Genomic DNA, 14,939 nt, shown 5'->3' with positions numbered 1-14,939 from the left:
GTTGCTGGATTTTGAATAATAAATAATATATGGTGTGCATCACTCGATGTAGAGGTCGGGGGTTATCCTCCTTTTCAAAAAGAAAAAAAAGAACTTCCAACATCAAAATGATTTCAAGGTCAATGAACTTTACCAAAATTCCAGACACAAGAGTGGGTGCTTTGTCCTTTTTGAATTAAAAAGACTCATATAAATGCATTTTCCTTCGAGACTTGCTGGTTATAAAGTAGTGTCTTACTCTGCTATATACAATCCCTAAATCATAATTTTGCTCTGTTGGGTCACAATTTCCCCATCATTTGTTCATGTATTTTGTGTAGTTCCCTTCATTATTGTTCCAGAAAAAGGAAGGGAGAGAAACATGGCCTAGCAGTGCAGTTTAGATTTATAAGAATCCAAAATGAGGCATTCATTTTCAACATCTTCGCCGGCTCTTATCAAACTTGAAACTAAAACCCTAGCTTTACAGGCTTCTTCCTGTGGTATGCTTTCGTACGCATCCCAAACTCTCGGTATTCACTTGATTTAGTACTGGGGCTGGTGATATCGCTAGACTGTGGAAAGACCCCCTTAATGGTCATACACCTTCATGTCATTATGTGATCAATTCCCTCAACTGTTTAATATTTGCAATGAACCTCATTGCACTGTATCTCAATTCAACCAGATTAATCTGAAAAGTTTCTTTCGAAGAAGGCTTAGTTCTGATCTCCTTACCCAATGGCATGAAGTGGGTGTATGTGTGAATGCTTTACATCTTAGCTCTCGGGTCTCAATAAGAATGGCAGATACTCCACCAAATCCATGTACAAATGGCTAGAGAAACCTCTTGCTGAATGTCACTTCAAGTGGATTTGGGGGGCCAGGTTACCGAAATTTAAATATTCATTTGGCAATTGTTGCAAGATGCGGTCTTAACTAGGCAAATGATGAGTCATGAGACAAAGAAAATGGCCCGGGAATCCTATGTGTTCATTTTGCAAGAATGTTGTAACTTGGTAGCATCTTTTTTTCGGTGTCCTATGCCAGGATTGTATTGCATGCTGTGGGTGTTGTTCTGGGGACAAATCTTTGCCCATTTGAGATTGTTTTTTCTGTCCGCACTTCACTTATCTACTGGGCATATCTTCAAAAGAAAGACGATATTGCAAAGGGCGGCTGGAGCTGAACATCTTAGCGATAACAGTCTGCTGATGAGAATTTTTGATGTTGCAAGTCAGGCGGTTGCAGGGGAACGAAGATTTTGTCACCAGTCGTTTTGATACTGGACTAGTTTGTATGTTGTGTCTTTTGAACTTCGTCCCTAAGGTGGTCTTTAGTTGTCTTCCTGATACTTTGAGCTTTTCGCCCGATCTACGTTGTGATACGTCTAGACTTGCTGGATCATGTTGACTAGGTTTCTGCCCCCATGGTGCACATTCGGATGACGAGTGTGTGCAATTGGTTTACGGGGTCCTAGCAAGTGCTCGAGCTCGCTTTTCCCTTCTTTCCCGTGTCCTGCTGAATTCAGGGTTGATGTCCATTATATCTTTAATGGAAAGGGGGTAAGGCCGGTTCGGAAAAGAAAAGGCATCACAACAACGTGAATTGCAGGGCAGCCAAGAAAGCGGCAGCTTCAGACGTGGGCAGTCTTTTCTCTCTCAGAAAAAGAAGACGAAGTCGGCAGTCTCGTATTCCAGATGTATCCCAAGCCTAGATAACGCCTTCGGAGCAATCACCGACTGCCTAGACCCCTGGGATGCACTAGCTGTTTCATGAACCTTAGCTTAGCTAGTTAGGACAAACGGTGTGAGCTCTCTCTGAGTATTGGTTGGTTGCCTTTTATACTATCAGTTCCAGCAAGCACATGGCGTACAGGCCATGCTTAATGCCTGTACAATGTCCTAACTCATGGCTTTTAGAAAACATGCAAAACTCCAGGTACTTTCACCCAAAAAGGCTCGCGCCGCGCTTTATAAATGAAGCACCGATCACCAGGTACTTTTACAAGTTCTTTGCCATGTGCAATGCCCTACTCAGGGTTTTTTCCACGACGAGTACTTTTCATTTTTTTCCAGTTTGAAGATTAGATTTACAATGTATATAGTCACCACCGTTTTTTCCCTGGTTATACAGACACAGAGCTTGCTGGCTTGTAGCTCTCATTGCTAGCGCTGGAATGCCCTCCTATCTTTGCCATGACGGAGTGCAGCAGCAATGCAAATATAACTGGAAAAGTAGCATCCAGTTGCACAGAAACCACTATCAATGGTGCAAATGTACATCACTATGACACTATGTATCTCCACCCATATAATGTGCATTTCTTCCGGAAGAAGAATGGCATGTCTCTACTGTAGTAGTTAACAGTTGCTAAGCTCTAACTAGCAGAAACCAAAAAGAAACAGCTTCAAGGTGCTGCTCTAGTACAATGTCTTGCTAATAGCATGCTATAGCGCGATATAGCATATAGCGTACTTTGAGGCCCGTTCTATTTTGTCATAGCACGCTATTTTTTCATTGGTTACAATGTACAACCAGCCGAAGATCATAAACCTCAAAGGCCAAACATGTGACCCGTCAATTCCTTCAAAACTCTAAGTTGACATTACATCACCTACCATCCCATTGCTGAAGTCAATGGCAAATATTTCCTAGTGAAATTGACCAAGTGAGTAACTGAACAGTACTAATGTGATAGAGCGCTTCGCCACGCATGGCCGCCCGTGTTTCTTAATTAGACGCCATGTAGCAGTACCATAGAATTGTAACCTTTTATCCAAGTTGGAAAATCATGAGCGGGGTAGTATGGTTTCATTTTCCACATGCCACCGACGCCATGCATAGTCGGAGGAAACGCTCACAGGATAGCTAAATTCCAAATGCCTCCAAAGCCTGGTATCAAGCTAGAGATTATCAGCTAGAGGACCAAGCAGTGACCCAACATTTCACCACCCCATTCAATTGGTTTGCTGATTATTATCTCTACTCTCGTTCTTTGATCGGTATCCTCTCTTAGTCGATGTGTCCCTTTTATAGAAGAAGTGGCCCAAAATCGTTACTATCTCTTCAAGTCGCATTACTTGTATCTTCTCTCTTCAAAAGCAATAAGGTCTTATACCTAATTTGTTTCATCTTTCAAGTTTCAAACATGCCATGTGATTATCACATGTGATCTACTTGTACTTACTACATCAGCACTGCGTTGTTTCTGAAAGCAAGTATGGTGCTTGCTCTGTACATTTATCTCCCCCTCCCCCAAACACACACATTATTTTCTTACCATCTTATATCTTGCGTGAGTAAACAAGTAGGCAATCACTATGTTACTAGGAGACATCGGGTTAGGGCATCTCTATCAGATTCCCTAAAACTGAAATTCAAGGGGCAAAACTGATATTAGGACCAAAAAGAGCAAACTAGCAGATCCCCTAAACCCAAAAGTTTTCTTAATTTAGTTTTTGACCCCCTAAACTTGCCCCTCCCCCTTCTCTCAAATTAGTCAATGGCCGCTCGGCAGACTAAAGCTCCCGCGCTCTCCCGCTCACCTCGACGCTTCCCGCCCACCATGACACCGTCGTCGGGCGTCCCCTTCCCCCGACGACAGGCCGAATGGGTACCGTCCCCCCGCCGCACCCTTGGACACCGGCGCCGGAGACCACCGGCGGCCATGAATTCGGCGGTGCAACCACCGAAAAGGCGGCGGCAGGGGAGGAACCTCATCGGCAACAAAGCATCAAAGATGGTCGTCGACAGTCCCTTCGACGTGGCCACCATACCGACCGTGGTGAAGTAGACTGGCAAAAGGGACCGGCGGGCGACGAAAAAGGCGGCGGTCAACACGGCGGCGCTGGCGAAGAAAACAAGAATGCGGCCGCCTGTTCGCTTCCCCCTCGACCTGCGCGGTTCCCGTGAGTGCTACCCCACCTCTTGTTGCCACAGGCAACCCCTCCACCGCTGGTGGATGAGGACGAGATGGACTCAGACGCTGCTACATGCTCGAGTAAATGCCCGAATGGCAAAATAAAATCCTCTTTTCGTTTTATTGTTTGCATTTGATTAGTATAGTGATGCATTGTTCAATATTGATTGTTAAGTTCTTCCTTAACCTTTTGTAGTGAGCAAATGAACAATGATGCCCAAGCTTTCATGAATGAATTGAGTGGCATCCATGTAACTGGATGTTTAACCGTTGATTTCATGTTCAATATGGGCTGCCACACTATTTATATAGGCTCTCATTGATTTCAATTATGTAACACAACTCTTCTATTAAATATATAGATTTATGTATTTATGATACTGTTTGTTGGGGGCGGGGGGTAGTTTTTTTTTAGTTAATGCGGTATATGCGCTCTCCAATTTTCTAAGAAAAAGAACTCAGGTTTAATTTATGAGTGTGGCTCGTCTCATTGGACTCATAGTGGTGCGGTGACTGCATCTAGCCATCCCCTTCTCCGGTGAGTTTTCGTATGAGAGTTGCTATTCTAGGTCTCACAGTTGAGCGGCTCTCAATACTATTGCCCTCCACGGATCTTTGCAGTGGTGAAGCAACTTCCATGGAACAGCCAAGTTGATGGCCCTAAGAGATGTAAAACTGACGTTGTTTGCACCTTGTCCGCAACATCTGAGAAGAGCAAGACTAGTAGCAGAGAAGGATGCCAAAATCATGCTGACACCACTAAGGCGCTAACAACAAAAATGCAAGTACCAGACTACCAGTGGCGAGCCTAGAGAATAATGGAGCCGACTTGGTTTCGCGCATATACGAAGATCCAGCGGCATTGCAAGTTGCAACAACGTGTAAATTGACAGGGCAGCCATGAAAGCAACAGCTTCAGAATTTGGCAGACTCGTATTCCAGATGTATCCCAAGCCTAAATGACGTCTTCCGACGATCACCGGCTGCCTAGATCTACTGTCGCTCATATCTCCCGAACCTTGGTCTAGCTAGTTAGCCTCAGGCGGTGGGAGCTATTGCATTCCTTCGGTAAACTCAGTATTGCTCGCCAGCAACCTCACTGTGTTGCCTTTTAACTTGCAATGCCAGGAGAATGGTGTGCATGTGCAGCAACTCAAGCATTGCACGATCAGGGTGAGTAAGCACATGGAGCACATACCATGCTTAATGGATGTACAGTGTCCTAGCTTATGAGATTTCCAAAAAGATGCAAAACTGCAATTACTTTTACAAGTTCTTGCAATGTGCAGTGCCTTACTCAGGGGTTTTCCCATGACGACTCCTCATTTTTCAGTTTGAAGATCAGATTTACAAATTATAAAGCCAATTGAGAACTTTAGAAGGCCAGCAATTTGCCCTTTTTTCTGGTCATACAGACACAGAGCTTGCTGGCTTGTACTAGCTCGCATTACAAGCACCGGAATGCCCTCCTACCTTTGCCGCCATGAGTGCGGCAGCCACCAGTGCAGATATATCCAGTTGCAAGGAACCCACTATCAATGGTGCAAATGTACATCACTACGTATCTCCACGCATATAATGTATGCATTTTTCTTTTTTGCAGAAGAGGAATGGCACGTCTCTACTATGAATAGTTAACAGTTTCTAAGCTCTAACTAGCAGAAACCACAAAGAAACAGCTTGCAAGCGCTGATCTAGTGAAATCATCCGGGCAAGTCGATGCCTTCTAGGGTCTACGCACAAGAGAGTAAACGATACTGTTCAGTCCTCACCATTTCAGGGTGGCTGCCAACTCCAAGAGAGCTTCCACTTGACATATAGTCCGCAGCTTCTCTTGCTGTTTCAACATGGTCGCAACAGACTCTGGGTCGTATCCAGTTTGCAGCTTACTCTTTTCTTGCTCAGCTTCAACTTCTTTCAGCAACTCATCGACTTCCCTCACAAAGTCAACTCTCAGAAGCACGTCATCGTCCTGGGGAGGCAGCTTGATCTGCCCATCATGCTGAAAAGAAAAACGACGAAAAACTTAAATTTCAGAATTTTTCTGCAGCATCTAAGAACCATGATGATATAGAGAAGTAATTTGAGCAGGAAATTCAGAATCCAATTAGGGAATGGTAATTTTAAAAGTATGAACTGACAACAGGACAACTGGTGATCTTTGGAGTCAATTTACCATGAGAGGTGTGATAATAATATCATTGCCCTGCAATACTTTATGTTCTTTTTCATGTAAAATTTGCTTTAAGGGAACATGCATTTTTAGGTGTCAATGGTTTATTAGATGTACAACAGCTTGGCAAAGCTATGTTAACTGGCATTAATAGGATGGCTCATACGTTACGGGATTCCATTAATTTTAAACATGGCTGAGTGACTAACTAGGAGGACTATCCATGTAAGTAAGACGCTTTTTTAATTTTCTCTTTCATAAATTATCACACCCGAGTGTCGTCAATTCAAACACGGCCAGTTTCATCAAGAAAAGGGGGCCTTGTGTACAACTAACATACTTTTTCCATGTCGAACCCAGGAGGAAAGACCATGGTGAATGGGTCCTCTCTTGGAAAAACTTCAATCATGTGCTTTCTACATGCCTTGAGCCATTTGTCATCGTCAGAGCCATCATGAATATTCAGAAGTTCATCAAGTAATCTCATGGCGGGAGTTGCTTCACTTCTTAAAATCTCAGTCTGCATTAAAGTTTCAATTTCTGATTAGAAAGTTGCAAACTAACGAGACCGTTAAAAACAGGGAAAATTTAAATAATCAACAATTGTGGGCAGAAACCTCTAATAATAATGCTTAATGAAACTCATCTAGATAAGATACAGAACAGATATTCCACTTACCTCTACCCTTCTGTACAAGAGATCAAGGCTTCTGATGGCATCTTTCTCATCCTGCAGGTAGAATAGAAGGTCAGATAAACAAATATATACCAACTTTGCAATTTACAATCAAGGGAACTTCTCAGATACATTTCTGCAATGAGGACAAGTCAAAATAAATAAATAAAGATCAAACGTTGAACAATCGAGAAAGGAAGATAAAGACCATGAAACGAAGGAAACCGTGTCTTACAATGAGATGCCAATGCAATGGACATGCTCTAGCAATTCAAATCAATGCCGACATAATGCTACACAGATTAACACAAAGAGACAAAAACAATGACAAAACTATATATGAGATACTAAGATTGTGGGAGCTCCCTCAGGTGTTTCAATTTCTTGAAAAATTCTTCAAAGAAGAATGACTGCACGCTTTAGTATTATGCAATCTCAAATCCACTTTTACTCAATCAAATGGTTCTACATGCACCTTCGACGGGTTTGTTTATGGGTAGTTCCTTTTAAGATATTTGTACTCCCTCTGATCCATATTAATTGTTGCAGCTTTAGTGCAACCTTAGTATAAAGTTGTACTAAAGCTGCGACAATTAATTTGGATCAGAAGAAGTACATAGTTTTTTCTTTACCCGCGGCATGGAAGTAGTGAACTAACAAAGCATAAAGCAACGAATACTTTTGATAACAAAAGTTCAATTACCAACATACAATAGGACCCTGTATCACACAGTAGAAGGCTACAAGCTTGAAGTTCTATTCTAACTGATAGGACGTGAACTGTACATAAAAATAAACAATCCATAGGACCTATAGGTAACATGACTTAGAACAGAGCTTTTACATACATCACGCCGAGCAACATCAAGTCGATTCCAAATGACCATGAGAACAAGCTCGGTAAGCTCTCCTCTTTCAGCAGCCTTCTCAATTACCTGCATATAGATGTACAATGCAAATTAAATCAAATATTTCATAAAATAAGTTTTTGACAGTTGGCTTCGGCACATATACTTAATTTAATAAATTTAGGAAACATAACTTCGAACTTCCTTTTCCATGATTTTGTTTTAACGGTGTTCGAATTTCCATATAAACAAATATGACAATTAAACTTGGATGGAGCATGCCACTGAATGCACGTGCTAGAGCGTCACAGACACAGGTGTGAGTAGCAGTAGTTAATCCTCAATATGTTATTAGATACAGCTACATACTCATATTACGATCACTCCTAACATCAAAATATTTTCTAGGTTACTGAACTTGACCAAAAGTCCAGACTCAAGAGTGGGTGCTTCGTCCTTTTGGATTTAAATAACTCGTGTAAATGCATTTTCCTTCCAGACTTACCAGTTATAAAGTAGTGTCTAAACCTGTAACACTTGGTTAAGATCCATAAATCATGAATTTGCTCTGTTGGATCACAATTTTCCCATCTGTTAATGTATTTTGTGTAGTTCCCTTAATTGTTGGTCCAGAAAAAAGGAAGGGAGAGAAACAGGGCATAGCAGTAGGGTTTAAATTTGTAAGAGTCCAAATGAAGAACTGAGATACCTTCTCAACATCTTCACCAGCTCTTATGAAACTTGAAACTAAAACCCTAGCTTTACAAACTTCTTCCTGTGGGTATGCTTTCATACGCATCCCAATCTCTCGGTATTCACTTGATTTTGCTTCCTCCTCGGCTTCCTCTTTCTGACGATATGCATGCCATTCCTTAGTCCTCTCCCGCTGATTGGCTTGCCACTCCTGCAAGTGGAAGTACAGATGGTGCACAAGTTACAGAATTCTTTTTGCTGCTGAAGTTAAGTAAAATTGTAAAACCATGGATGTGAAAGCTCAACTCACATAAGTATAATCCCCGCACCCACTCACCCACCCACCTATCCCCAAACACACGCACAAAAAAACTCATATAAGTCTAGACAATGAACTGAGATTAACAGCAATGATGATTGAATATGTGAATCAGACGGAGATGTATGCTCATTGCAAGATGTTAGGAGAGATAATACCAATTTTCAAAGGTAAGCGAAATAACAGAAGAAAACAAACAACATAAATTATGCTCCCAACAGACCAGTTAATTGCTCACGACAGTTTTGCAGCTAAATGTAGCAAGGGTATTCGTGTGTTCAACTCATCACTTTGGGGTGAATAGAGATGTGTGGCTCCGATACAAATAGCATGTCACAATTCCATGTCAGCTCAAAGTAGGCTGAGTCATGTGTGGGTGAATCCCCTCGTGATGATTCTATATAAGCTAGAGAATAGGAAAAAAAAAGTCTGATCAGAAAATGATACGGAAGGACCATCGACAATGCATATCCAGTACCCTAATGATGCTGATTTGTCATTCTTGTTGTTCCAAATGAACAGCCAGAGATTGTAGGACTTATTAAAACTATTATTGTGCGGTACAAAGCACCGCTGCCCACTCCCCAAAACACACAGATGTGCTAGTCCAGGACCTTGCAAATGGGATTAATAACAGGATTGGCTAATTGCGGGACATAGAAGAAATTTCATTGTGGAATTGCAGATATAACTAATGTCCCAAGCAAAAGGTCAATATAGCTGTGTATATACATATAAAAGGACCAAATCCCATCGACCCGCCAAAGGGGCAGAGTTTATTATAACCACAAGTACGCGCTCCGTGTGCGATAAGAGCAGCTCATGCTTGCCCGGAACCTGCACGGCGAAATGCCTCTGAGAACTACTCTACTCGCCATACCTCATCGTAGAACTCGGAAGGCATCCCCTCCAGCTGGACCTCGTCGGCTGCCGCGGCGGCACCCTTGGTCTTCTCCACAGCTGCAGCGGGAAGTGGAAGAAAGCTGAAGCGAATTTCGTAAGAGAGGCGGGGCCGAGATTATTCGAGGTCTCGCACCTGAGACGGGGGAGAGGGGCGCGGCGGGCCGGGCAGGGTGCAGACGAGACGGAGCGGGGCGGCGACGGTGGAGAGGCGGCGTGGAGGAGGGGAAAGGCGGGGGCGGCCGCGGCCGGAGGAAGGTGGGAAGCGCGGGCGCCGCGGCGGCCATCACACGGAGGAGTCACGAGCTTCGCCGGTGAGCGAGCGTGCGGTCGGGGTTTTGGGGGGATTTTGCGGGGATTTTGCGGATGAAACCCGAGCCGACGGAGAATGCAGTGATGCTCGCACTTGGCCGCGATGGTGCTTGTCATGACTCATGAGCGATTTTTGGAGCAGTAGCAATATCTGGAAAAAAAAATTATATGAGATCAGGTCTCACGGTTAGCACGGTTAGCAAGTGAGACCCGTTCTGATGAATGATACGTGGCATTCACAAATCATAAAGCATCTAATCTCTCTCCTTCCTGATTTTAAGTGGGGGATAGGAGATGCTTTGAGATTTGTGAATGTCACGTATCATTTATCAGGATGGCAATAATAGCTGTATAGATCTACGGTAATAATAGCTGACGAACATTTGCAAATTGTCAGGCAAACATTCGCAAATGCCACCCTCTCTGGCGAACGTTCGCCAGTTATGGGCATCCTGAATGAGAGTGGATTTTTGAAACCTGAGTGTATTGTAGGATCTTATTTTAAATACTTTGAAAATCACATTTAAGTTTTCAAAAAAATCTGAAAAAAATTCTACGTGATCATATGGATGTATATTACACATGTGTAAAGTTTGGTGATGAAATACGTAAATATGTGACCTATACAAAAATGACAAAATGGGATATCAAAATAGTGAATAATGCATGCACTGTTCATCTTTCCAAAATCATGATTTTGTCATTTTTGTGCAACTCACATGGTTACTTATTTCATCATCAAAATTTACACATGTGTAATATAAATTCATATAAACATGTGGATTTGTTTTCAAAAAAAATTGAAACTTCAAAATAGCATTTTGGCATAGTTTAAAAAATAGGGCTCCAATGCACCTGGGTTCAAAGTGACTTTTTGCATCCTGAATCTATAAATTGGAAATGCAAATGCCACAAAAGTGACATTAGGCTTATTGTGTATCGCATGTTGGGTGATGCTGAGGATGTTCACGCCAATGTGTTACTGCCCAATGTGTTTGATGGGCAAATTGTGGATGTTCACCCCAGCGTGCGTAGGGCATCTCCAAAGGTGAAAGTGAGTGTTGCACGTGTGTATCCACAAAATAGCAATGAAAAGCATATTAATCGATCGTATACAGGCATAACAAACAAGTAGTACAGAAAATATTGACGGAAGATCTGTCCGGGCAAGACATATTATCTGGATGACTTAATTGATGCTTCGTGATTGTACATTTATTGTATCTGATCTATATTTGCATTCAATATTATTTCCCCTCATATAATATCGTATATACATTTTTGGGTCTCGCCAAGGCTTTTTATAGAACATTTTATTCTCCGGGGAAGTATAAGTCCCATCCAACCATTGATTTTCCACGGCATTATGATATGTTTACATTCGCTTATTTTTTTCCCTTTTATAGACTGTATTTTTTTGTAGATGTGTTTTAGTAAAAAGAATAGCGGATCACTCTAGTCTTTGGGGCTCATTTGCTAAGACCAAAATTGCCCCACCGTTGTGATCGTTGTCATAGTTTTGTCGTTCTTCAGCTACGAGTCATGTGGGCTAGTTGTGGTATCAAAGCTATCGAGTCGATGGGGTGAACGTAAATTTTAACAAATTCTTTAGAAAAATGAAAAGCTTCGGTAAACTGAAGAACAACATCAAAGCATTATATCAATTCTAATGAAATCTAGTAGAAGAACTAGATAACGGATGGGCATGCAAAAAAAACTACAAAGTAAACAGCACATTGGAAAACATCTTAATCACAGTAACTGAAGAGAAATATGCTAAGGTGTTGTGAGTGAATCTAACAAGTTAACCAGGGTCAAAGTCTTCACAGAGTGAAGAGAGTACAACACTTTAGTGAAAATCTAAGCAGCGAAACGGAATAAAAGGTAATCTGGTGTCTTCGCTACCATCACAGAGAATGAGGAAGGGGAAATTCTTTGAAGCTTAGTAGATTATAGAAAGAAAAGTGAGGAATTAGAACCCGTTACTTGGTGAAGATATAGCGATGTATTTAACCCCCCCCCCCCAGTTCAAACCGTTGGCATAGTTCTATGTCTGGGTTGGAGAAGCCGAGTCAAAAGCTCTGAAGAGACACAAGTCTTCGCCTTGCTCTCCTTGAGCTAAGTTCCTTGGAACTCGGCAATCATGTGGTAGATCTTGCGGCAATCTCGAGGTCGGTACAAATCTATTCTTCAACAGTTCTACACTTTATATGCTCTAAACGATTCCTAACCATCTAGAGGACACACAATCCTAAAAATTAACTAGTCCAAATTAGGCTCAATTAGATTCTTCCATGATGTTCCATCACTTAACACATTAGGCTCTTGCTTTCCCTCACTTGGACTTCTCTCAAATCTGTGGGAGGAAGGGTTGCTCAGATAAGACTTTTTAAATAACATGGAGTAGCCGACTATAGATGGATGGGATAGGGTGCTAGTTATAACAAACGAGCAACCCAAGGGGTGGATATGAAGGTGGAAGGGACGCGCCCATTTTGGAACCAACACATAGCGACTGTCACAATTTCAAATCACTAGCCCATGTGGACTAGCCTGCAGAGCAAGTCATCTAACTCCTCGGCGAGGAATTTAACCCAAGTGCCCCTAAGACTAAATTTTGACACTTAAGCTAAAAAGCTCGCTAGGGAAGGAGGTTTCTAGTCTTCACCCACCTAAGAATTAGGTTCGATTGAGCACACACAAAGACTCCAATCTTGCTTTGACTTATACCCCATTAATAGTATCGTTTGCTCTATGACTCAAGCGAAAATAAACAATAGTAAAAATAAAGTCTACACAATAGTTTCCAAATCTTCAATGGGAATTCTGAAGACTTCAAATGTTCTCATAGCATTTTTAAGGGCCATTGTCCACGGTTAAACCAAATGGTCACGGACTTCCACTTGTGTATACTCACAAAAACATTAGTCCCTTAACTTTATTATCATTAATCATCCAAACCCCAAACGGGGGCACTAGATGCACTTACCCTAGTGCTATGTTGTGGGATCATGTTGTCGCATCAGCTCGTCTCATCTCTTTGATTCTACATCAATTGCCAACACTTACGTGGATGATTTATCTACAATTTTGTAGATCATGTGATGCCAAGATGTTTTTGTTAGCATGCATATGTGCACATGTCTGTATGTGTAAGAAATCAATTTTTTGAACTTCAACTTTTGTTCTTACTTCTTTTTAAGTTAAAATAGATCATGTCATACTTGAAAAAATTACATGGTGTGCCCTTTATTTGTGGGATTTGTCATCAATGTCTTTCAGTTTTGCCCCTAAAATCCATATACCACTCATGTTTGGTCATATTTACTGCTCGGTCCACATCAGTTTGAGTGTATTGTAAAAGAAATTCTGCAATATAGGGTTTGGAAAGTATCTTCGCTAGCTTATTTTTATGGGAGCTATGAATATTTTTTGGCTTATTTGATTGTGTAAGGAAGTTATATTTTTTACAAAGAAAAGTAGTTCAATGAAGTGGTGTCTTGTGTATCAGTTGGATGTGGTCATGAGTTTTATTGCATGAGTCATAGTACAAAGATTCAACTGACCTTGGCGCCAAGAGGACTAGAATGGCTTACTAGAAAATGTATACCTCAATTCGGTATACATGTTTGTAGGAGGCTTTTTAGTGCTTAGGTTAGCGTTCAATGTTGAATTGTGTATGTGTATAGGGTGTGTGTGTGTGTGGTGGGGGTGTTGCGTGTTGGCATGTGTATGTTTTTGTATAGATTCGCGTGATTTGTAAAACATAAAAAGGTAAAATACATGGATACAGTATAAATCTAATACCGAGGGTTACGAAACTTCAATTTTGTAATTGGTTGTTTGATCGGCGGGAAGAGAAAGAACACAAGTAATAGCAAAGACAAATCTTTTATAAGTTGAAGAATACAGTAAAACCAAAGTTAAATTACACGTAAAACTAGAATTATGATGTTATTATGACATTTAAATCACATGTGTACCTCTTCATGCCTAAGAGTCCACACAATCTCTTTCTACATGGTACTACAACTTTTTTTCATTCAAACTGGGATAAAACAAGAAAATCATTTGATTACAATATTATATAATCCTTGATCAAATATATTAATGTGTCATCAGAACACTTTGTAAGTGATTTTTAACCCATTCCAATTTAAGCTTAAATATACATCAGTTGTTTGTACAACATGAACATGATCAACATAGCATAACATGGAGTACGGAGTTGGTTAATTAATAAAGCATTCAAATGTCTCTCAAACTGAAGGAAATATGCCCTAGAGGCAATAATAAAGTTATTATTTATTTCTTTATATCATGATAAAAGTTTATTATTCATGCTAGAATTGTATTAACCGGAAACATAATACATGTGTGAATACATAGACAAACAGAGTGTCACTAGTATGCCTCTACTAGACTAGCTTGTTAATCAAAGATGGTTATGTTTCCTAACCATGGACAAAGAGTTGTCATTTGATTAACAGGATCACATCATTAGTTGAATGGTCTGATTGACATGACCCATTCCATTAGCTTAGCACCCGATCGTTTAGTATGTTGCTATTGCTTTCTTCATGACTTATACATGTTCCTATGACTATGAGATTATGCAACTCCCGTTTGCCAGAGGAACACTTTGTGTGCTACCAAACGTCACAACGTAACTGGGTGATTATAAAGGAGCTCTACAGGTGTCTCCAAAGGTACATGTTGGGTTGGCGTATTTCGAGATTAGGATTTGTCACTCCGATTGTCGGAGAGGTATCTCTGGGCCCTCTCGGTAATGCACATCACTTAAGCCTTGCAAGCATTGCAACTAATGAGTTAGTTGCGGGATGATGTATTACAGAACGAGTAAAGAGACTTGCCGGTAACGAGATTGAACTAGGTATAGGATACCGACGATCGAATCTCGGGCAAGTAACATACCGATGACAAAGGGAACAACGTATGTTGTTATGCGGTCTGACCGATAAAGTTCTTCGTAGAATATGTAGGAGCCAATATGAGCATCCAGGTTCCGCTATTGGTTATTGGCCGGAGACGTGTCTCGGTCATGTCTACATTGTTCTCGAACCCGTAGGGTCCGCACGCTTAAGGTTACGATGACA

General features: G+C 41.3%; 1 protein-coding gene across 1 annotated transcript; it reads right to left on the bottom strand.

Annotated features, from left to right (window-relative positions):
* Positions 1 to 5,412: 5,412 nt before the first annotated feature.
* On the bottom strand, positions 5,413 to 9,915 carry LOC125516777 (protein PALE CRESS, chloroplastic-like). The gene is made up of 7 exons (XM_048682095.1): positions 9,647 to 9,915; positions 9,491 to 9,570; positions 8,308 to 8,502; positions 7,599 to 7,685; positions 6,754 to 6,804; positions 6,415 to 6,594; positions 5,413 to 5,903 (listed from the first exon to the last, which is right to left on the bottom strand). Exons 1-7 carry the CDS (start codon positions 9,795 to 9,797, stop codon positions 5,670 to 5,672), a joined length of 978 nt encoding a protein of 325 aa, XP_048538052.1. The 5' UTR covers positions 9,798 to 9,915; the 3' UTR covers positions 5,413 to 5,669.
* Positions 9,916 to 14,939: the final 5,024 nt, after the last annotated feature.

The sequence above is a fragment of the Triticum urartu genome, chromosome 1, assembly GCF_003073215.2.
Source record: "Triticum urartu cultivar G1812 chromosome 1, Tu2.1, whole genome shotgun sequence".
NCBI classification, from domain to species: Eukaryota; Viridiplantae; Streptophyta; class Magnoliopsida; order Poales; family Poaceae; genus Triticum; species Triticum urartu.
This window is presented reverse-complemented; position numbering and strand designations above follow the sequence as displayed.